General features: G+C 47.3%; 10 protein-coding genes across 10 annotated transcripts; 6 read left to right on the top strand and 4 right to left on the bottom strand.

The window, feature by feature from the left end:
• Positions 1–3,515: 3,515 nt before the first annotated feature.
• BDR25DRAFT_10837 (uncharacterized protein) lies at positions 3,516–4,405 on the bottom strand. The gene is made up of 2 exons (XM_033683533.1): positions 4,283–4,405; positions 3,516–4,226 (listed from the first exon to the last, which is right to left on the bottom strand). Exon 2 carries the CDS (start codon positions 4,187–4,189, stop codon positions 3,761–3,763), a length of 429 nt encoding a protein of 142 aa, XP_033549509.1. The 5' UTR covers positions 4,190–4,226; positions 4,283–4,405; the 3' UTR covers positions 3,516–3,760.
• Positions 4,406–6,910: 2,505 nt separating this feature from the next.
• Positions 6,911–7,405, top strand: BDR25DRAFT_219542 (uncharacterized protein; the record flags this gene model as incomplete). The annotated part of the gene is made up of 1 exon (XM_033684971.1): positions 6,911–7,405. A coding segment is annotated over one exon (495 nt), but the record flags the coding sequence as incomplete, so codon positions are not given.
• A 1,047-nt stretch (positions 7,406–8,452) lies between these two features.
• On the top strand, positions 8,453–10,255 carry BDR25DRAFT_258082 (isocitrate dehydrogenase, NAD-dependent). The gene is made up of 6 exons (XM_033686519.1): positions 8,453–8,657; positions 8,755–8,826; positions 8,927–9,013; positions 9,066–9,188; positions 9,278–9,997; positions 10,061–10,255. Exons 1-6 carry the CDS (start codon positions 8,568–8,570, stop codon positions 10,136–10,138), a joined length of 1,170 nt encoding a protein of 389 aa, XP_033549507.1. The 5' UTR covers positions 8,453–8,567; the 3' UTR covers positions 10,139–10,255.
• Positions 10,256–10,681: 426 nt separating this feature from the next.
• Positions 10,682–11,395, top strand: BDR25DRAFT_219325 (LexA/Signal peptidase; the record flags this gene model as incomplete). The annotated part of the gene is made up of 2 exons (XM_033684960.1): positions 10,682–11,059; positions 11,111–11,395. 2 exons carry the CDS (start codon positions 10,682–10,684, stop codon positions 11,393–11,395), a joined length of 663 nt encoding a protein of 220 aa, XP_033549506.1.
• A 109-nt stretch (positions 11,396–11,504) lies between these two features.
• BDR25DRAFT_365757 (tartrate dehydrogenase) lies at positions 11,505–12,909 on the bottom strand (the record flags this gene model as incomplete). Its single annotated transcript, XM_033696915.1, has 2 exons — positions 12,468–12,909; positions 11,505–12,352 (listed from the first exon to the last, which is right to left on the bottom strand). The coding sequence occupies exons 1-2, from the start codon at positions 12,727–12,729 to the stop codon at positions 11,505–11,507; spliced, it is 1,110 nt and encodes a 369-aa protein (XP_033549505.1). The 5' UTR covers positions 12,730–12,909.
• A 233-nt stretch (positions 12,910–13,142) lies between these two features.
• BDR25DRAFT_10804 (glycolipid transfer protein) lies at positions 13,143–14,292 on the top strand. The gene is made up of 4 exons (XM_033683527.1): positions 13,143–13,507; positions 13,577–13,635; positions 13,691–13,809; positions 13,884–14,292. The coding sequence occupies exons 1-4, from the start codon at positions 13,363–13,365 to the stop codon at positions 14,176–14,178; spliced, it is 618 nt and encodes a 205-aa protein (XP_033549504.1). The 5' UTR covers positions 13,143–13,362; the 3' UTR covers positions 14,179–14,292.
• A 298-nt stretch (positions 14,293–14,590) lies between these two features.
• On the top strand, positions 14,591–16,385 carry BDR25DRAFT_283159 (uncharacterized protein; the record flags this gene model as incomplete). The annotated part of the gene is made up of 3 exons (XM_033688026.1): positions 14,591–14,703; positions 14,817–15,348; positions 15,471–16,385. The coding sequence occupies exons 2-3, from the start codon at positions 15,076–15,078 to the stop codon at positions 16,383–16,385; spliced, it is 1,188 nt and encodes a 395-aa protein (XP_033549503.1). The 5' UTR covers positions 14,591–14,703; positions 14,817–15,075.
• A 143-nt stretch (positions 16,386–16,528) lies between these two features.
• On the bottom strand, positions 16,529–18,203 carry BDR25DRAFT_352972 (uncharacterized protein; the record flags this gene model as incomplete). Its single annotated transcript, XM_033695086.1, has 11 exons — positions 16,529–16,621; positions 16,657–16,785; positions 16,833–16,999; positions 17,064–17,167; positions 17,256–17,329; positions 17,382–17,426; positions 17,472–17,585; positions 17,634–17,690; positions 17,723–17,951; positions 18,009–18,065; positions 18,097–18,203. 11 exons carry the CDS (start codon positions 18,201–18,203, stop codon positions 16,529–16,531), a joined length of 1,176 nt encoding a protein of 391 aa, XP_033549502.1.
• On the top strand, positions 18,191–19,136 carry BDR25DRAFT_283156 (RmlC-like cupin; the record flags this gene model as incomplete). The annotated part of the gene is made up of 1 exon (XM_033688025.1): positions 18,191–19,136. Exon 1 carries the CDS (start codon positions 18,327–18,329, stop codon positions 19,134–19,136), a length of 810 nt encoding a protein of 269 aa, XP_033549501.1. The 5' UTR covers positions 18,191–18,326.
• Positions 19,137–19,217: 81 nt separating this feature from the next.
• BDR25DRAFT_352970 (uncharacterized protein) lies at positions 19,218–21,188 on the bottom strand (the record flags this gene model as incomplete). The annotated part of the gene is made up of 8 exons (XM_033695085.1): positions 19,218–19,258; positions 19,287–19,377; positions 19,418–19,453; positions 19,515–19,551; positions 19,589–19,674; positions 19,715–19,920; positions 19,966–21,008; positions 21,040–21,188. The coding sequence occupies 8 exons, from the start codon at positions 21,186–21,188 to the stop codon at positions 19,218–19,220; spliced, it is 1,689 nt and encodes a 562-aa protein (XP_033549500.1).
• Between the last annotated feature and the right edge of the window lie 29 nt (positions 21,189–21,217).

Genomic DNA, 21,217 nt, shown 5'->3' with positions numbered 1-21,217 from the left:
CTTTTTTTAAAGAAGTAAAACAACCTACATTAAGTAGCTATAAAAAGTGTAATAAGTAAAAAAGTATATAAATAGTAATAATTTTATTATCTTTATAGTATTACTAAAAATAAAGTAAGTTATAGCTTTTATAGCTATTAATAACTAGTAGACAGTAGCTGCTAACAGTATGCTTCTTTATATGCGCGTTAAAGTGCTTTAACTAGTCTAGACTAAGCTAATTAGTAGTCTAGCTACGCTTAAAGATTATAATAACTTAATTTTAAAGTAAATTTTTTTTATACTAGTTTAAAAAGTAGTTACTACTTTAAAAAATAATAAAAAGTAAAATAGCCTACTTTTTAGCATTAATGCTCTAGATAGCTATTGTCTACTTTTAGTTACCTAGCTAGACTGCTTTTAGCTGTTCTTATCTCTCTAAACTTATAATAACTGCTCTAGTAGATATTTAGCCTATTATAAACCTTATTTTATTAAAGTTATATATGTTATTATTTTAGATACTATACTTAGCTTTAATATTCTTTATAAAGTTAAACTAGCTTTAAATTACTATAAAATTTTTATAAAAAGCTTTTTTATAGTTATACTTACACTTAAACTTTACTTTAAGCTCTAAGTAATACTTAATAAATATTAAGCTAGTTTATACTAACATAGCCTATATTACACTTAGCGTGTAAAGAATTAGCTATATTAGCTATAGCTACTAGCTAGAGGGGAAATTCTTGTGTATTTAGCTTAAGTATGTGCTAAATAATTACTTACTCTTTATTATTATCTAGCTTTTATAAGTTAGCTATATAATTAGCTTAGAAAAGTTATTTAGTGTGTTAGTTACTTATTATTTTTTAAAAGACTTTATAAATAGCTGTAGTGTGTTAGTTAAAAAGTGTTATGTTTTATTTAAAAGCTTAAAGTATAAGCTATATTTAATATTCTTGTAACATGTTTAAGTAGTGTTGTTAGAAATGCATTAGTATAAAAAAAGTAGTGTAGTAAAGTCTTAGCAAAAGTAAGTAACTTAGGTGTGTAAGCAACTCGCCTATAAAGTACGTTATAGTAAAAACTTTATTTTTATAATATAAGTAATTTAGTTATATATAAGGTTTTTAGCTTAGCACTTATATACTTTTTTAAAATATAAAATAACCTACATTAACTAGCTATAAAAAGTGTAATACATAAAAAAGTATATAAATAGTAATAATTTTATTATTTTTATAGTATTACTAAAAATAAAGTAAGTTATAGCTTTTATAGCTATTAATAACTAGTACATAGTAGCTACTAATAGTACACTTTTTTATATACACATTAAAGTGCTTTAACTAGTCTAGACTAAGCTAATTTGTAGTCTAGCTATACTTAAAAACTATAATAACTTAATTTTAAAGTAGATTTTTTTTATACTACTTTAAAAAGTAATTACTACTTTAAAAAATAATAAAAAGTAAAATAGCTTATTTTTTAGTATTAATGCTTTAAATAGCTATTATCTACTTCTAGTTACCTAGCTAAACTGCTTTTAGCTATTCTTATCTCTTTAAACTTATAATAACTGCTCTAGTAAATATCTAGCTTATTATAAACTTTATTTTATTAAAGTTGTATATATTATTATTTTAAATGCTATACTTAGCTTTAATATTCTTTATAAAGTTAAACTAGCTTTAAATTACTATAAAAATTTTATAAAAAGCTTTTTTATAGTTATAGTTATACTTAAACTTTACTTTAAGCTTTAAATAGCGCTTAATAAATATATTAAGCTAGTTTATACTAATATAGCCTATATTATACTTAGTGTGTAAAGAATTAGCTATATTAGCTATAGCTACTAGCTAAAAGAGAAATTCTTACATATTTAGCTTAAGTATGTGCTAAATAATTACTTACTTTTTATTATTATTTAGCTTTTATAAGTTAGCTATATAATTTACTTAAAAAGGTTATTTAGTGTGTTAGTTACTTATTATTTTTTAAAAAAACTTTATAAATAGCTATAGCATATTATTTAAAAAGTGTTATATTTTATTTAAAAGCTTAAAGTATAAGCTATATTTAATGTTTTTTAACATGTCTAAGTAGTGTTATTAGAAATGCATTAGTGTAAAAAAAGTAGTGTAGTAAGGTCTTAGTAAAAGTAAGCAACTTAGGTGTGTAAGCAACTTGCCTGTGAAGTATGTTATAGTTAGCTAGAACATGCCTAAGACTTCCTCTAGAGAGCCCTTAGCCTAGCTTTAGGCATATAACGTCCTGTTATGTGTATATTCTTTCTTAAACCTCTAAGACTTCTTACGAAATTGTCTATTAAGACTATCCTATCCCCTCTTCTGCGCTTCATGCTTCCTGCGCACAGTGCTCTTACAAGTAAAGTAACTCTAAAGGACTCTCGAAAACAATAGCAGTTAGCCTTATAATCACTTAAATAGGTAGTAATTTAAGATTAACTTATATGCCTTAGTCCATGCAAGAGGAGGCAACAATGCGCGTTAGTTGCGCGCTGGTCTGACTTAACTAGTGATTTGGGTGGGCATTTGACGAAGCAAGAATGCCAAGACCTTTCACCGATTATCTAGGCCCCCAGATAGCTGAAGGTCTCGTTTGATAGTTGTGACTCGGGTATATCAAAGAAGTGGACGGCCCGCAAGATCTGAGCATCTGCATGGATGGAGAATGAAGTGAGTTGAACGGACAGCCGAGCTTCAAATATCAGGGACATTGGTTACGGTATACGCGAGGTAGATAAGTCGAAGAGTTACTTCTCTGGGCTGCATTTCCAGGCCCACGGCCAACTCGACATCTTTCTATATTCGTCTCCCATAGGTGCTACCTTATTATAGCACGTAGGTGAATCAGGTCGCCTTTTGCTTTTGCAGATACAATGCACAAACCCGGGTCTCACTTACGTATCACCTTTACTCAACTTCACGCTTCTGATGCTATGAGTTATAGATACTATACCACTATTATCCTACACGCAAGGTAATCCCCAACTTTCTGGAGAGTCGAAGAGGTGAGCAGAACGAAACTAAGCCTTAAACAGCTAGCGTTTTTTTACGTCCAGTGAATGTACACCACGTCCAGTCTTGTCAGCATCGATCGCACGAAGTATCAAACTTCCGCTTAGCCACATAAACCTCAAACCATCATCACCGATCCGATCTCTCCCCTTAAAACAAGCACCTTCCAAATCTATACTCCCCCGGCCCAGTTTGATCATCTCGCAAATGACGTCACACAGATCTCAGCCGCCAAAGCCGGAAACAGATAGCGCCTGAACTTCATTGAACCTTGGAGCTAGGCACATGCATGCATGCAGTAAAGTGGCGTCTGACGGGCTGAGTTAGGTGAAACTTGTGTGAGATTGAGCGGCGAGCTAGTGAGTTGAATTTTGGCAAGACTGATGGTGGTGGCCTTGTAACTAGGGGCGGGTTTAGTTCTGAAAGGGATGGCGCTAGCGAAGGGGCATGAGGAGGCCACATTGGATTGTCAAAAGAATAGCCAGAGATGCATGCTGACACAGGGATGAAGTTTTTGTGGACTGGTATATTACAATTTAGTCAAATTTAATCAATTCCTGAAACACCCAAATATGCCAACCTGCCCAATCCGTCCATTCCAAGCCCAAGATCATAGTTGAGGTCAAAAAGGGATTGCATGAATCGTGATGATGGGGAACTTGATGTCGCCGACAAAACTGTCGAGACGAACTTTTTGAGACTTGTCAAATCGAAATGAAAGTGACAGCCATCGTTTATAAAAGTCCAGCAACAGCCAAGAGACCACCAGCAACAGCGCCAATGGCAGGCATGGCAGTTGGAACAGCCATACCCGTGCTCTGAGATACAGAGGCAGCGGAGCCAGCTGCACTGGTAGCAGAGGCCAAAGCAGAGCTAGCCTTCGATTTCACACTGCTCTCAACAGAGGCGATAGCAGAGCTTGCACCAGAGGCCAGAGAGCCAGTAGCAGAAGCGAATTGAGAGGAGAGGGATGCTTCAACGGATGAAACTTGTGAGTTGACCGAGCTGAGGACCGACTGAACATTGGAGTTGCTGGCGAGAGAACTGGCAAGAGACTCGGCACCGCTGAGGACTGAAGAGACACCACCGAGGATGGAGGAGAGGTCCTGAGCGCCAACGGAAGCGGCGCCGAGGGCGAGAACGAAGACGCTGGAGAAACGCATGTTGATTAAAATGTCGGTAGTGGAAAGGCTATGTGAGCTGTGGGTGAAGTGTCAGTGATGCTGGAAGAATACAGGACTACTTGCAGAACGTACAGTAGTAAGTAATGGAATGACTGAAGGGAAAGATTTAAGAACTTCGATTTGGCCGAGTGAAAGCTGATGAAAGGGAGAGGCTTTGGGTTGGAGAAGAGGCTGTCTTATACTCTCGCACGACGTAATCCTAAGCCTCAAGCCGAGCAAGGTCACAGCCTTCTTAAAAGCTGAGCAACAAACAAACGGGTGTACGCCGTCATCCTGCCGCACCGCCTTATCCCTTATTTTGTTACGTACTACTCTCCTTGCTGAATGGCTGGCAGCGCCACTCCTGCACTTCTTCTCAGACACTATCCCCGATGGGAGAATTTTCACCCTTCAAGCACGGTTCCAATTGGCCGGTGCCTTGCTTACCCGCAACACCTTTTGTGGAGAAAGTTGTTTGAGAGGTAAAGCTTAAGCTAGAGGATCGACCTAGCAAGCCAGCCTTTCTTCCATCCATGACGAAATGTGCTTCTAAAAATGTTAGTTGAGGGGCCAAAACTTGGATGGGGTAGCCGTTTTCGGACGCTGGTGGTTTAGCTGTGGCGCGGGGATTACGCATTTGGCTGACTGTGTGGAATTCGGACAGCCCTCGATCGAATTTCTGAGAAAGCCGTGTCTTTGGTTGTTTGCACAACAGGAGCTGGGCTTTCGGGCCGCAGGGGTTTGCCTGATGCTTCAATGGACGATACTCTACTGTGCTTCTCAAGGTTGCCATTCAACTCCATTCAATCAATCTGATTATCCTGTTCTATGCTAAGGATGCATCTAAATGGATCGCTATGACGATCGCATTTTCTTGCTGCGGTGAATGGCTCCGTTCTGAAACGGTCGGCGTTTTTCCTCTGATGACCTGATTCGTTGGATGGTGGAACTTCCGGGACGACGAAGAGATGTCACCTCATCCAACAGGCATTGATTTCCCAAGATGCCCATGTATTTCTGGGGTGAATACGGCGGGGTTATGCGGAATTTGCTCGCAATGAGGTCATTCCTAATGCATTGGTCTTCTGCAAACCCTTGTACCGCGTATATGAAGAAAGGGAAAGACAGACAAAGGGGCTGATAGACGCCTTGGGTGGATAAAATGTCCGTTTCCACTACACACGGTGTACTTTAAGCGTTGGAGTACCGGAGCAGGAACTCGCCGTGAGGCGAAGAAGAGCGATCAGCAAGGGGAGACGTGGCCGGGTGAATTGTTGAGGATGCTGTGGCGGCAGAAGCTTAGCCACGCGGCTCAAAACCAAGAGTTTGTGCGCTAGTGTTACTCTGGCCTAGCCTCTGGGCTTGCCTTGGCATTGCACCATGCATTAAGCGTCTGAATCCTTCAACCATCGTCATTCCCCAGTTTTTCCCAGTTTTTCACAACCTCTCTTCCGTCTACTCCCTCATTTTTCGCTTATTAAAGTGAAGGCTATGTGAATACCTCCCATCTGCTCCCCTACTAGCTAAGGCCGTAGTCCCAAGTTTCGAACTGCTCGTTTTAGCGCCGCAGGACATCTAGTAAAGCCTCATCTTGACCTATCGTATTATGGGCTCGGATGAGCCCCTAAGGTGGACAGCTTCGCAGACGATTTCCAGATGTCCCGAACCTCATTCTCACCTCTTGGAGGAGATCGACTGCAATTCAATTATTCACTACACAACATCGCCGGGGATGTCTATCGGAGCCTCTCAGCTACGGTCATGATTCGTTCCACTAGAAAACCCCTCAGAGTCAGCTGAGGCTAAGTAGATCCGAGCGTACTTCCTTGAGCACAGCCATCATAGGGAAGAATGTATGCTTCAAGCTCTTCTACGCTGGTTTTCGAGAAGCCCTTCTTTGGATATGTAACCCTGTCCCCCATCTCCGTGTTTCCGGTTATCAGCTTGCTCCTTTGAGAACAACAGCTCTCTTTATTTTCTCTTTATTTGCTTCTCCCGCGAACTCACAAATTCCATCGTCTTTCAATCTTCCCCGTCAGGCCTTCGCAATAGGCGCTCAGATAACGAGCGCTACCACGCACCATTTCCCCTACTAGATGCGCCAACCAGGAGTTTAAGTTCAGACTCGGACTTTTGTACAACTTACTATCACTAAATTTAGGTATCTTGTTGACCCCGTGGCTTTCGAGGGCCGTTTCAACTCACGTTGACGTTTATTCGGTTGTGGCCCACGACCGGGTTTGGTGGCGTTCTGTAGCCGCTGGGCGACCTGCTTTCTGCATGCCGAACAACAAACTCCTCGTTCTCGTCAAATGGGATTATTTCGGAAAATTTCCAATCGCTCGGAGAAGCTCTTATCCTCGCTAAATGTTCGAATCGCCCTGCCTGCCTTTCACGCCTTGAGTCAAGTCTAATTTTATCTATCTCTGCCCACCTTTCGCTCTCTATTACTTGCGGTGCACACCCCACCTGAGGTGATCCAACGCCATATATGCGAGAGAAAGAGCTAATCACATCACTGAATTTCTATAACTCGTTGCAGGAAGAGATTCTGATGGCTGGAGGTCTCGGGGCGCTTAGGTGTTTGAGAAGTAAAGAAGGTGAACGGTACCACCAACACTTCTTAATGCAGCATACCCACTACTCTGGCTCTCTTTCGGTTTCAAGTCTTTCATCGTCTCGAAGTCTTTTTGGACGTCCATTCTTTTGTTCTTGCCTGCCATGGATTTCAACCCTCGGGCCTGGTATCGCGTAACTTCAGCAGCGGCCATGGGGTCCCAGCTATCTATGGTTGGGACATTCCCTTACCTTAATGGCGATGAGGGCTTTGTAACATACGGAAGCTCTGATAACAGTGTACCGGCACAACAATGGCAGTTCTTCCCCATTGGTAACTCGACGTATATGCTGAGAACGAAGTCTTCGGGGCCGAACGGTTACCTGGCGACTAAGATCATCGATGAAACCCGCGGAGAGATCATTCCCCGAATATACAATCATCCTAAGACAGATAGCAGGATGGCTTGGAAGGTGCTTCCATGGGGCGATGGGACTTTCTACTTTAGCAATAGCGCCAATGGCGGGCCACGTCGGTTGGACTTCACAGCTTCCGGAAGCATGGCGATGAGCAGGAACAGCACACAACCTCAACCTGGTGAGGCCTTCTCATTTGTCAGGTTGCATGAGATCAATGATCTTGCTTTCTCCGCTGTCGATACGCCGCCATCGAGTCTAGCGACATCAACGTTTCTTCCTTCCACATTACATTCCAGTACTGTCAGATCTACTGGCACTGCCTCGACACAGACGACATCGCCTAGCTCTACCCAATCAAGGACCCCCGCACCTTTTGTCACTACTTCAACAAAGATATACGCATCAGGGGCATCCCAGGCGCGACCACAGCCGCATGGACTCTCAGCCTCTGCTTCAATGGGTGTCGGTGTTACAATAGGAGTGGCTGGTATAATTAGCCTGAGTCTGCTCGCTATGATGCTCTATCGGCGATTCAAAAAGCGGCCATCTCGTGAAGCCTTACACTATCGCAGAGCCAAGATGTGGAAGGGATTTACCCCGCAATATCGCAGCTCCCAAGAGTCGTTCGAATCCTCGTTTGGGAGGCCGAAAACGGGATGCGTTGCTGAGCTTCCAGTCCCACCGAGCCCTCCTGCAGTCTTCAGTCCCACGTCTAGATGTTCAAGTTTCCAGGGATCGCCTCTTAGCCCGTTTATTCCGCAGACGCCGCTCCTTCCACCGGTGGAGCTTCCTGTATGATATGCTGTTATTCCTCCCACTTTAGTCATGAGAGACGCCACACACTCTTTTCTGTTGCCATCGCTTTTGAATCCTGGGGTTCCACTCAGGCAAGGGGCTGCCTGCACGACTCCGTTTAATCACTCCGAAGGGTTAACGAAAGCCATGTCATCATAACTTATTCATGCCCCCGTTTTCTTATTTCCATATTATAGCATTTGCAGTCATGTTTACGACCACTCGATTACCAGGACTAGATGCGGGGAATAGGAACAGGCATTTCTGCGGAGTTCTTAGGATAATGTTTCATCAGGAATGTACATAGACGAACAAGACGAGACGAGGTGAGATGAGAAGATTCAGTGGCGAACAATGTAAAGTTACAAGTGAAAGTTTTTTCTTGCGGCTTTTTGGGACCAGAGTGTGACATGGGCGCTGTGGTCCATGCACGGTCGGTAATCTGGGAGTCTGGGAGGGAGAGCTTGCTTTTTCTTAGCTTCTCACCTGCCAACCTTTCGCAACAACATCCATTGCTTTCGCACACCACTCGTTTTCGCCTATAGACCCTCCTTGCACTCTGCGCAGAGCCTCAATTCGAGTGTCTGAGTTCTTTATAGGCTTCACGATGTTAGCCTGTCGCTCTCTCAGCGCCCCTGCGCGGCAATGCCTGCGCCGGGCGAACGCAACCTCCAGCTGGGCTCCCGCGCTTGTGCAGGTTTGTGAACCCCCGCCTTTCAGCACAGCAGATGCCGATGTCAAGACGCCAATGGCGGCCTGGAGCATATGAAAGCTAACATTCGCAATTCCCATAGTCCCAGTCGCGATCATACGCCCGGCCCGCCGAAGACAAAGTCGCCAAGTTTAAGGGCACGAAAGGCAACGATGTAAGCCACCGATAACACCAATACTTCTCGCCTGCGCTCAAACAGGCGGGGCATGGCTTTCGATATGGGACAGGGAGACTGACGAGGCCCCTTCTACTAGGGCAAATACACTGTCACCCTCATCGAAGGCGACGGCATCGGGCCGGAAATCGCGCAATCTGTGAAGGACATTTACTCGGCTGCCAATGTGCGAAGACCCCATGCATGGGATGCTACAGAGGATACTGACGGGTGCAAAGGTGCCAATCAAGTGGGAATCGGTGGACGTGACCCCGCGGCTGAAGGACGGCAAGACGGTCATCCCAGACGAAGCCATTGACAGCGTCACCAAGAACTACGTCGCCTTGAAGGGCCCGCTCGCTGTACGCCAGGCCTCCCAACTCGCCCTACCCCAACCCCCCCAATCCCCTTCCCCTGCTCCTTACCTCCACTACTCCACTAACAGCTGCAGACTCCTGTCGGCAAGGGTCACGTCTCCCTCAACCTCACTCTCCGCCGCACATTCAATCTCTTCGCCAACGTCCGGCCCTGCAAGTCCATTGTGGGCTACAAGACCCCATATGACGGCGTCGACACCGTTTTGATCCGTGAAAACACCGAAGGAGAGTACTCTGGCATCGAGCACGTCGTAGTCGATGGCGTCGTCCAGAGCATCAAGCTCATCACCCGCGAGGCCTCGGAACGTGTCCTGCGATTCGCCTTCCAATATGCCGAGGAGGTGGGAAGGAAAAAGGTCCGTGCTGTGCACAAGGCTACCATCATGAAGATGTCTGATGGTCTATTCCTGAGCACTGCGCGCAATGTCGCCAAGGACTTCCCCAACATCGAGTTCGATGCTGAGTTGCTCGACAACACCTGCTTGAAGATGGTCACGGATCCTACGCCATACAACGACAAAGTCTTGGTTATGCCCAACCTTTATGGAGATATTCTGTCGGATATGTGCGCTGGTCTGATCGGCGGTCTTGGCCTTACTCCCTCCGGAAACATTGGTGATGAGTGCTCCATTTTCGAGGCTGTCCATGGTTCTGCGCCAGATATTGCCGGGAAGCAGCTCGCCAACCCAACTGCATTGCTTCTTAGCTCCATGATGATGTTGCAGCACATGGGGCTGAACGAGTACGCTGATAACATCCAATCCGCCATCTTCAAGACTATTGCGGAAGGAAAGGTTAGATTTATCCATCGCTTTAAATTAAATTAGCGCATAGCATAGCTAACGGCGAGCGAACAGACAATCACTGGCGATCTCGGCGGAAAGTCAAAGACTTATGAGTTTGCAGATGCGGTTATCAAGGCATTGAAGAAATAGAATTTTTTTTAAATTTTTTTTTTTTAGGTTTTTGATTTGACAAATGTTGCAATGACGAAACGGCAGCGATGCATTTTGTCTTTATGTACCAGTCTGTACTTGTACTATACATCTGCCATTTGACGCATTCTAGATTTGTTTTTTGTCCACATTTACGTGTTTTCGTTTCTTGAACTAGCTTAGACCCCGGACTACCGACATCTTTGGTTGTTCCTGCCACGTGATCGCGCTTCCGAGCACTTACCTGCGCTCATTCCGAGCGCCGGCGTGCCGGGTCCAAGCTCCAATTTTTCCTCGAGAGCTGAGACATGCGAGCGTGGAACGAACACTCTCACCACCAATTCCACCGAACACTCTCACCATCGAACACTCTCTCCATCGAACACTCTCACTATCGAACACTCTCACCATCAATTCCTCCCACGAATCCTACAATCCACCAATATGCCACCCAAACCACCACGAATATATGCAAGGATACCGAAACCGCCACCCCCTCGCTCACTCCCACCTCGTACAACGTCGAAAATCAACTTCAAACCCATGTCCGGTGCTAAACCCGCCCCATCCACCACTCCGACGTCATCTTCCTCCTCCTCTCGTCCAACCTCTCGCTACCCAACCCTCCGCTCCGTCTACCTCGTCGGCCTATCCTGCGGCATCATCCTCCTCATCCGCGACAACATCGTATCTATTGACACGGTGAAGGGGAGTAGCATGGCACCGACGCTTAGTCCCGAGGCGCATGAGACTGGGAGGCATGATTGGGTGCTTATAAAACGGTTTGGGTTACGGGATTATAAGAATCGGCGCGGGGAAGTAGAGGAATGGGTGAAGAAGGGGGATATCGTGACGTTTTGGAAACCGCATAAGCCGGAGGAGATTAGTATTAAACGGGTTGTGGCGGTGGAGGGGGATGTGGTGGTTCCGAGGCGGGGGGATTTGAGGGGCAAAATGGGGGGTGAGAAGGAGCGACCGTCTGCGTATGTTACGGAAGGAGGGGTATATCATGATGATGGCAGTGTGACGGTGCCGTTCGGACATGTATGGGTCGAGGGCGATAATTGGAGGAGCAGTTTCGATAGTAATGATTTTGGGCCAATTAGTAAGGCGTTGATTGACGGGAAGGCGGTTGGGGTGTTTAAGAGGGGACTTGTTAAGGGGATTGAGGATAGGAGGGAGGATGGCGCCAAGGAGGGGAGGAGGAGTAGAGTTGTGGAGGGGAGTAGTGAAGTTCCGAAGGTGTTTTTGTATTGAGAAAGCACCCATTCGAGTAGATAATATTGCTGGCGTGGCTTAAAGTGAAGGGACTGTGGTGGCCTTGAAGGTACGTGTATTTTTATTTGTACTGCATTATTCATCTATTCTACCTCCCTCCAAACAACCGCTCAATCTCCGCGCAAACCGCGTCGGTCACTTCCCTCGTATTCCTATCACCCCCAAGATCCTTTGTCTTAATCCCCGCCCCCGTCACATTCTCAACCGCCTTCATTAACCCATCTGCAGCCTCCCCCTCCCCAAGCCACCTCACCATCTCCGCCGCACTCCAAAAGGCCCCCACTGGATTCGCAATCCCCTTCCCCGCGATATCTGGCGCTGACCCATGAATCGGCTCAAACATGCTCGGATTCTGCCGCGTCGGGTCCAGATTACTACTCGACGCTATCCCAATACTGCCCGATAACGCAGCTGCCAAATCAGACAATATATCCGCGTGGAGATTCGTTGCGACAATCGTATCCATCGACTGCGGATTCAACACCATACGCACTGTCATCGCATCCACAAGCATCTTATCAATCTCGACGTCTGGATACTCCTTCGCTACATCGAAAAACACCTTATCCCAAAGGACCATGCCATGTCTCTGCGCATTGCTCTTCGTCACCATGGTCAACTTCTTCCTCGGCCTGGCCCTCGCTGTTTCAAATGCGAATCGCATGATCCTCTCGATGCCAGCTTGGGTGAAGATGGAGACCTCGGTGGCGACGGCGTTAGGGGAGTGTTCATGCGATATCCCGCCTTGACCGGAGTACTCACCTTCGCTGTTCTCGCGCACGATGACCCAATCCAGGAAGGTGGGGGAGGTGGCGCAGGAAGTGAGGGGGGAGATGGTGCCAGGTAAGATTCGCGTGGGCCGGATGTTAACGTATTGGTTTAGGGCTTTGCGGATAGGGAGGATAAGGGACCAGAGGGATATGTGGTCGGGAACATCTATGTGCTCCCTTATCAGCACGTGCCCTTCTCACACATTTCAATCCGGCTCCAACAGTGAACACTCGCCTAATCCGAACACCACCTAGGCGAGCAGAGAAGAGTGCAGACATACCGGGCGACCCAACCGCCCCAAAATAGATCGCATCGTACTCCTTCAGTCTGTCCAGCCCATCGGGCGGCATGTACCACCCCCGCTCTAAATACGCTCTACTGCTCCAATCAAACGTCTTGAATTCAAATTCAAAGCCTCCAAGGGTTTTAGATAGAGTGTCAAGGACCTGAATAGCGGCTTCGGTGATGTCGACGCCGATGCCGTCGCCTGGGATGCTGGCGATGCGGTGGATCTTTGAAACGGAGTGGACATTGGATGGCATGTTGGGTGTGGGAAGAGCCGCTAAGGAGAGTTATTGGGGAGAGCTATTGGGGAGAGCTATTGGGAAGATCGTGGGGGAGCGTTTGTAGTTCTCTCTATAGACGGATCCGTACAAGAAAGCCTGGGGGACTCAGGAACCATGGGCAGCTCGCCGGTGGACTTCTAGATATACGCTCCGGCATTATTGTCACTGCCGCGTCGGCGAGAAGCCCGCATTTCGCTCGACGGATATGTTTCCAGGGTCTGGAATGGGGATAGCTCGCTCGCCCCCTCGTTCATCCTTTATCGAGGAGAAGGCAGGACGGGAGGGCATATCACGGGATGGGGATGGGCGGCCAGCCCCTGCTCCTTAGCGGGGCAAATGCCAAGTCTCAAACAACCCCGCCTTCACCGCTCCAGGGTCTGCGAAGTTAATTACGACACATCAACGTTTCAGCTTCAGCTCGACCTAACCTCTCACACTTCTTCAACTTGGCTGCAATCTCCGTGCTGCAATTCTCTTTATATAACCCGCCTACCTCGTTGCTTCGTTGCTCGTGTCTTGTTATCGTTGTCCTTCAAATCGCTTCTCCAAGTTTGTTGTAAATAGACCAATACGACCGGTACTTAGACGAAGTTTATCCAGCTCGCAAGCATGGCCGCTGCATTTCCCCCTGGAGGAACTTTTTTCGACACCCTGAAGAAGAGCTTCTCAGACGTACCGGTTGACGCCGCTAAGGATAACGCAATTAGTACGACGGAGTTTCTGGAGGCGGCAGAGAGCTTGGTTACGCTTTTTGGTTGGTCTTGTTTAGGCTCTCGAGAGTCGAGGTCGCGGGGGGGGGGATGTTGTTAACGCGAGTTCATAGATGTCCTGGGCTCAGTAGCATTCAATCCCGTTAAGAGCGATATGCTAGGAAATGTTAAGGTATGCTTCCATCGACTCCTCCCTCTGTCTCGGCGAAACTGATTCAAGAGGATAGAAAACTCGCGACCGCCAGCTTGCCGCTCCAACTGTATCATCCACTCTGCAGGACCTCGTCCTGAACGAGCTCAAGGAGAAGAAGCACACCGCCACCGAAGGGCTTTTGTGGCTCTCACGGTGCGCTTCCTCCCCCTCCCCCTCCCCCTCCCCCCCACTTTATCCTCAACCCAGCTAACCCTCCATGCTCTCAGCGGTCTCGACTTCACTGCCCAAGCTCTCCGCCAAAACCTCTCAGCCCCCTCCGAAGAGCTCTCCGCATCGTTCCGCTCTGCCTACGGCAACACGCTCAAACCGCACCACTCCTTTATCATCAAACCCATCTTCAGCGCTGCCATGGGCGCCACACCATATCGCAACGACTTCTATAAGAAGCTAGGAGACGACGAGGCCAAGGTAAATGCTGAGCTGGAGAAGTGGTTGGCGGCGTTGGAGAAAGTGGTTGGCATCTTGAAGGAGTTTATGGCGAGGAAGGAGGCAAAGTGGTAGACGGTTGCAGGGTCTGGGAGTCGATGAATAGGTGAGGCAATGGCTAAGGGGTAGCAAGAAATTGATACTGGGTTGGGATATACTATAGGATATAGGAAAACGGAACGCATATGAGCACCGCAAGTCGGGCTTGTCACCGCTGGGGCCATTTTCCTTTCGCTACTTGGAATGAGTGCATGTGCGCTTAATTTAATGCAGGATTTTAGATTCTCTTTGTCTTGTATGAAGTTATAGCGAGAGACTCGACAGACGGCATCCTTTCTGCTCATGCTCTCGAGCATGCCCTGCTTCTCGGGAACCAAATGGTATGCGATCCTCTCCTGTGATTGGCTGATGCCTGCCCCGCCTGTCCCGCCTCTCACCTATGTCCTGTATCGTGACTTCTCTATCATCTCGCACCCTACTTGCCCCTACCTTACATAGCTCTTACATTTCATAGCTACTCAACCCTGGTTATACTTTTCGGCTGGCCCTCATCAATCTCCCAGTTCTCTCATTCCTTGCGCTATATGTCAATTCGAAGCCGTAAGTCTTCTCATTCATGCTCTATTTCAAGCCGTACGATCTTTAGACTTTATGACCGTCATGAATATGCTCGATAGTAAGACTTTATATCTAATACGAGCGCAACCGCCTAGAATATCCAATTCACTCGAAGTTCGCGTGCACCGCATAAGCGGCAAAATCACCAGACATTCCCTCGACGACCGCGTCTTGTCCAACACCATCTGGAGCAAGTCCGACAACGCCCGCATCCGCGCCTGCTTCGAGCACTTCAAAGACTGCGACCAGGCTCATAATATCGCCACCTGTCGTTTTCACAAGAAACAGCGAGAGCACGCCACACGCTGTACGCATTTCATTGACGCATCCAGACCGCTAAAACACGCCCTAGTAATGCAACAGAAACCGAGGCCCCCGTATTGTGAGGATGCGAGGAGGCCATTTGATCCGGACGTATTTTTCCACAACTGGACTTTGGGGAAGTATACGAAAGACCCGGGGACTTTTCGGAATTTTATTTCAAACTGTTTTAATCTCTCGGATAGTGACAGCTATGAGTATAAGGCCCTGGGGACGACGACTTTGGGACTGACGCAGGTGGCGATTGACGCGAAAAGAAAGAACGGTTTGCATGATTGGTATCACGATGAGAATGGGATAAATGTGGTAAGTTTGCACCAGGCAGTTCCTCTCTTTCGGTCACTAATCTCGTGACTAAGCTCTACCGACTGGATTCGGGAACAGTGGAAAGATTATCTGAAGGGTAATATGCTAACGAAACCCCTTAGCAAGATCCCCCCACCCTCGACCAAATCCACGATTACTGCAAGCTCTTTACCCCAGAAGTCTCCCTCCCCAGCGCCCTCCGTGGCTTTCGATCCAACGCAAAAAAGGACACCCTCTCCCGATCTATTGCGGACCACTTAGCCTCCCGCTTTCACAACGCCACAACCGGCCTCCTACCTTCTAACAAGAAGCGTCTCCACGACAATCCCTACCTCACCTTCTGGGTCTACAGTTGCCAAGAACTTGAATGGGCCGGCCCTTGGCCAAATTCCCTTTACACGAAAGCCTCGCACCATATCCTGCCGATTTTCTACCACCATTTTGGCTGCGCGGTGCCCACTTTCTCCGCGCTCTGGGTGATTGCTAAGCTCGCGCAACCCTCGAAACCGTCAAAGGAGCCAGTAAAACCGATCCTAGATATTGGTAGTGGAAACGGTTACTGGACGTACTTGCTCCGGAAACTCCCGCTGGATTCCAGTATGAAGGAGCTAGAGGTTTACCCAATCGATAACGGAACCAGTGAGTACCGTGTCATGTGGATCCCGGACACAATTCCTATGTCAGGCATCAAATTCCTCAATACCTACCACTACGAAGGTCTCACGATCGACAGCGGAAAGAACTGCATCCTGCTACTCGTGTACCCCCAAGCTACGGGTGATTTCACGAGCGGGATTTTGAAGAAGTTTCAGGGTGATACGATTGTTGTTGCTGGTACGCAGAATGAGAATGGGTTTACCGGGTTTAAGAACCAGACGGTGGAGGGTTGGATGGGGGAGTGGAAGAAGGAGTTTGAGCTGGTGTTGAGGATGCCGTTACCGAGTTTTGCGGGGAAAGATGAGGGCTTGTTTGTTTTTCGGAGGGGAAGGGTGGAGGGCTTCGGCCGGGAGCTGGGGTTGGTGAGTCTGAAGGGGTAGGGTGGGTGGAATTGTGGGAGTATAAATTGAGATGTGCCTGGTGCGATGAACATTCCATGGGGCTCTCTTGTTCAAGCAAATTTTGTAATTCTTGAGATAGGCTCAATAAAGCAGGAGTTCTACTATAGAGTTCTAACAACTATTCAAAGTTCTCTCTCTTCAATGTTGTACTTGGCGCTGGAAACGTTCGGTAGTGTTTTCCCTTCTAAGGCTCTCCCAAAATTGAAGAACCAGGACTGGGCAGCCACCGCCTTTCATCAAGCTAACTGACGTGAATTAAACAACAATGAGAAACCAACCTCGCGAATATTATCAGTTCCTGCGCCCGTTGTCTAATCGCCTCATCGAATTGCCGCTCGGAATTCAAGGTTTGATATGATTCATCGTACAAGCTGCATTTCTATCAATAATTCGAGTTTATGTAAAATCCCCACTATCTCTAAATACGGCCTGCCGCGGTTGCAAATGGGTGCGAAACGAAAGCTGTACCAGAATTAACGCACCTGGTACGAATTCGCTAAATCTACGAATGCCGCCAGGCATTAAAGAGGCCCCACTCCCGTCCATCGATTTCCGCATAACCTCCAAATAATGAGGCCAAGGGCTGCAATAGCCTTTATGGTGGCAGGAGCGTTCCAAAGAAGATGGAGGAACCGAATAAACATAATAAGAGCAGACAAATGAGACATGTCGTCAGCCAAACAAAGTAGATATTTGGGTAGTTTCCATCACGGAAGAGAATGCTGTCACAAAGTCGATGTGAATACTCGCTCGCGGCCACACTAGGAAGAGGAGGAGAATGTCTTTAAATTAGGTCAAAGAATGTGTGAATCGTGCTTTCAAAAAGGCCGGCTCAAAGAAGGCCTTCACCTCCTGAATCCATTGTTCCTTTGGATCAATAAATTGCTGAACCTCCGCTCCACGGTATATGGAGAAGAGAAGTGCTTTGGTGCCACGTCGGGAGTCCAAGTACCTAAATACAGAAGACTATCTCACATCTGATAATGTCCAGATAAAATTTTCGGGTGCGGATTCAAGGTCCTCGAGTGTTAACCTGTAGCCTGTAGCCGACTAGGCTGTCGCCACCTCGCTCCGCTGAAACCCATTCTCCACAATGAGCGCATTCGTTTCAGTGCGGAACTGGAATTGTTCCAGACAGCCAACTGCAGTTATTTCGTAGTCGGGGTAGTAGATATTGTTCTCAGGACCATAGTCGTGTGCTTAGAAAAATAGATTATTGATTTGGACTTCGAAATAGATGCAACCCGCTTGTAATCCAATCACCAAGACAGCTCCATCGTGTCTCTCAGTAAATCGCGATGGATGATTCCCCTTACAACGCTTTTAAGAGAAATTGCTTCCAAAGATTGCTCGTGATCTACATTGCCAATATGGGAGATAAATGGCCATGATGATATCTGCTTCGCTCTATAATTTAAAACCTTAGGATGCGATCTTTTCGCAGCGTTGATTGAATAAAACGTGAGCAATCGATAAGGATTTGTGGGAGTGCTCCGATCGACAGGCGAACTTGGACATTGAGACGGGAGCGTTCCGCCCTCGCTTCTTTAACCAATAAAGATGCGCAGAGGCCCACTAGCCAAGGATTTCATCATCGCTTACCTGATCAGTAAATCGCTAGCGACCTTCTTAAAGCCTGACGCAGCATTTCCAAGCAGACTTCAAAGATGCAAAGAACCCTCTACAACACCCTAGGACTGACTGTAGCATCAATGAATCATGTATATAAACCGCTCCAGATGTCGAGCTTGCCATTTCTACTCTCTTCTGATGACAGGAAGCAACCGTAAACGGCATTCCCCTCTTATCTTTACGAAGACCTTTGCTACTATCATCACAATTCTAGCAGTCACCCTGGCGCTTTTTACTCCTCTTTTAAACTTATTTCCTAAGTTCTTGTCTAAGTCAAACGTGAGAACAATGTCAACGACGAGCCCCTCGTCCCTCAAGATTACCAAGCGTCCATGGGCCGCCCGAGGCCATGCCGACCACGACTGGCTCTACAGCTTCCACACCTTCTCCTTTGCCTCGTACTATGACCCACAACACAAATCCTTTGGTCCTCTACGCGTCATCAATGAAGATCGTGTTAAGCCGACAACAGGCTTTGGAACACACTCCCACTCGGAATTCCTCATATTCTCCTACATCGTGAACGGGACACTGGAGCACAAAGACAGCATGGGTAACCTTGAGAACCTGAAGCGTGGCGAGGTTCAATTTACAAATGCAGGCACGGGCATCCGGCACAGCGAGTACAACCGCAACCGCGATGACGAAGTCCATTTCTTGCAGATCTGGGCGAAGCCGAACAAGCGGGGATTGAAGCCACATTATGAGACCAAGAAATTCTCTGATGAGATGAAAAAGAACAAAATGGTCAGAATTATGGAATATACGGACCGGCTAGGCGACAAGAGCGGCGAGACTGATCCGATCGGCCTCCAGGCTGATCTGAGCATGGACGCTTCTATCTTGTCACCCGGGAAGAAAGTCTCTCACGAGGCTGTGGCCGACGGCCCAAGAAAAATCTTCCTTCAGGTAGTCATGAGCAAGAAGGCGCAACCGAAAGAGGGCGGTGCTAAGATAAAGGTTGGGGATACTGTTTTAGGGGAGGGAGATGGCGCTTACGTCGAAGGTGTCCATGGCCCGGGGAAGATTGAGATCGAAAGCATTGGCGAGACGCCGGCGGAATTCCTGTTGTTTGATATGGGGCCAGAAGATGCTTGAATAGTGCCTATCCCAGTTCAGCTAAATTATGTACTAATATATAGACATAGGAATGAACATGACAAGGTGACCGGGACATTTTTAACTGACAGTTCCCGCACCTTCCCATACATTTTCTAACACTGCACAAGGGGCCATGGCATCCTGTACCATTGAGTTTCAGCCCGGTTTTAGCCGGCTCCAGCAGACTTGGTCCTTTTCTCAGGCCATGAAATCCAACCCCATCACCAGTAATGGAGTTCTCGTGGAGAGTGTGCTTGCAAAAATAGGACTTAATTGACACGAACTCCACAAGACTCTCCAAATAAGATCATTCGCTATACGATACGAAACAACAATTAGGCAGCGCCAGACTAATCTTTCCTATCTCTCGAATACCCTAACGATATGCCCTGCATCTCCTATCACCCACCCGCTGTCTGATCATGGCTAGCTCGCGGGGGCTATCTCACTCATCTCGATGCTGCTCAGCGTCCTCTACTGCATGATGAGAATATCGTTCACCTTCGTTCTCATCATGTTTACGTTGTATCATAGACTTGTCTTCTTGGCCATGCCACTGCGCTTTCATGTCTTACATACTGCTTGTGTTGTTCGTAATCCGCGAATCGGTACAAACGAACTGTGACGACGAACTTTCCAGGGCCGTCATTTTTTTTTCGACTGGACCCACTTGGTAGGCATGTGGCACACTCGTTCAGGATTGGGCACTCAATCTCCGAATGTAAGTAGGCCATGCATTGAGCAGGAGAGGAAACCACAATTTTGATTTTCGTTTCTTGCGCTCACATATCACACACAGCTCCGGTTAGTCTCTAGCCTGATCTACTCTCTTCATCTCCTCTACCAAAGCCCGATTTATCCCTCTCGGTATCACGGAGGCGTCTCGGAGTTATCGCTTCCCCGTCATTGATCACTCGTGTCCTCCAATCTGCCACATTTTCCGCTGTAGTTGTAGGCCGCACGGGGCGGTCGACTGGCCTAGGACGAATCCCGTTCCGGATATGCTGCCGGGCCCAATCTGGTGGCAGGTGAACGGTGTGTCCTGTGAGCCGATGGTGAACCAAATCATCGGCGTATTTTATGCTGGTTATTTGTGAGGACGAACTAGCGACTGAATAATGAGGGCTTTGGAATCCTGCTGCGTATTTCCCATGTGCTCTTTTCAAAAAGGTTGAAGAATGGGACGGGCGATGTGAACCGGTTTGTGGCTCGAGCTCCTCAATGGTTCTAGGTGTTCGGCTAGACTCCGACGGCGTTAAGTGAATATCCATTACTAAGTAGTAGCTAGAGGATGGGCTTTCAGGACAGAGAGCTAAAGACGGTCTGGGAGGACTCTCTGGGGTGGCTGGGTCGGAGGTAACGAAGGGTTCTTCAAGTCCAAATGATTCGTGAGTCGTCAAGTCGGAATTCCCGTATGGAGTGGGGAGTGGACCAGATTCCATATCTTCGTATGCTCTTCCAGCGAAACTATGGATCCCGGAACCTCTGTTAGTATCACTCTCTACGCCATCTTGTCCACGTGAGGGGTCTCGGATCTTTTCTCCAGCGCTGCTTGCATTTTGCAATTGGCCTTCCCCGATCTCAGGGTCCCCACATTTGTACCTAAATGAATGCGACGCGGACGAAATCGTGCTGCTTGTTGTGCTTCCTCGATCCCCTGTGTGCTTGGCCTTAGATTCAATGCTGTCCTGCGGCCAATTGCGAAAAATGATAACAACAAAAAGGCACCACAAGAGAACAATCACGAGCGATGCTAGAGATATTGCCGTGATGGTTGAGAACTTCATAGCTAGGTAGATATCATAGACCCAATAAAGCCTCCACGGTGCGCTGGGGAAATATATGTTCCATGAATTACCTAAAACAGTTCTTCGCGTCAGAGCGATGGTAGTGACATGACTCAAATTGTGTGTAAAACCGTTCGCTAGTAGAATCTGAGTCAACGCCACCGCGTTGGCATGGACAGGGGATGGTGGGTGTTGGCATTGTTGGGAGCAAACGGAGCGAAGTTTTAGATGAAACCGTGAGGGGAACTACAAACACCAGCATGTTCACAATCAACTGGCTCAGACTACCTA

Source organism: Lindgomyces ingoldianus (genome assembly GCF_010093535.1).
Source record: "Lindgomyces ingoldianus strain ATCC 200398 unplaced genomic scaffold BDR25scaffold_10, whole genome shotgun sequence".
Taxonomy (NCBI): Eukaryota; Fungi; Ascomycota; class Dothideomycetes; order Pleosporales; family Lindgomycetaceae; genus Lindgomyces; species Lindgomyces ingoldianus.
This window is presented reverse-complemented; position numbering and strand designations above follow the sequence as displayed.

Coding starts and splice junctions, on each gene's coding strand:
- BDR25DRAFT_10804 (XM_033683527.1), top strand. CDS start 13,363: ATGGCCGCTGCATTTCCCCCTGGAGGAACTTTTTTCGACACCCTGAAG. Junction 13,508..13,576: donor GAGCTTGGTTACGCTTTTTG/GTTGGTCTTGTT, acceptor GCGAGTTCATAG/ATGTCCTGGGCTCAGTAGCA. Junction 13,810..13,883: donor GGGCTTTTGTGGCTCTCACG/GTGCGCTTCCTC, acceptor CCATGCTCTCAG/CGGTCTCGACTTCACTGCCC.
- BDR25DRAFT_10837 (XM_033683533.1), bottom strand. CDS start 4,189: ATGCGTTTCTCCAGCGTCTTCGTTCTCGCCCTCGGCGCCGCTTCCGTT.
- BDR25DRAFT_258082 (XM_033686519.1), top strand. CDS start 8,568: ATGTTAGCCTGTCGCTCTCTCAGCGCCCCTGCGCGGCAATGCCTGCGC. Junction 8,827..8,926: donor AGGGCACGAAAGGCAACGAT/GTAAGCCACCGA, acceptor CCCTTCTACTAG/GGCAAATACACTGTCACCCT. Junction 9,189..9,277: donor CCTTGAAGGGCCCGCTCGCT/GTACGCCAGGCC, acceptor TAACAGCTGCAG/ACTCCTGTCGGCAAGGGTCA.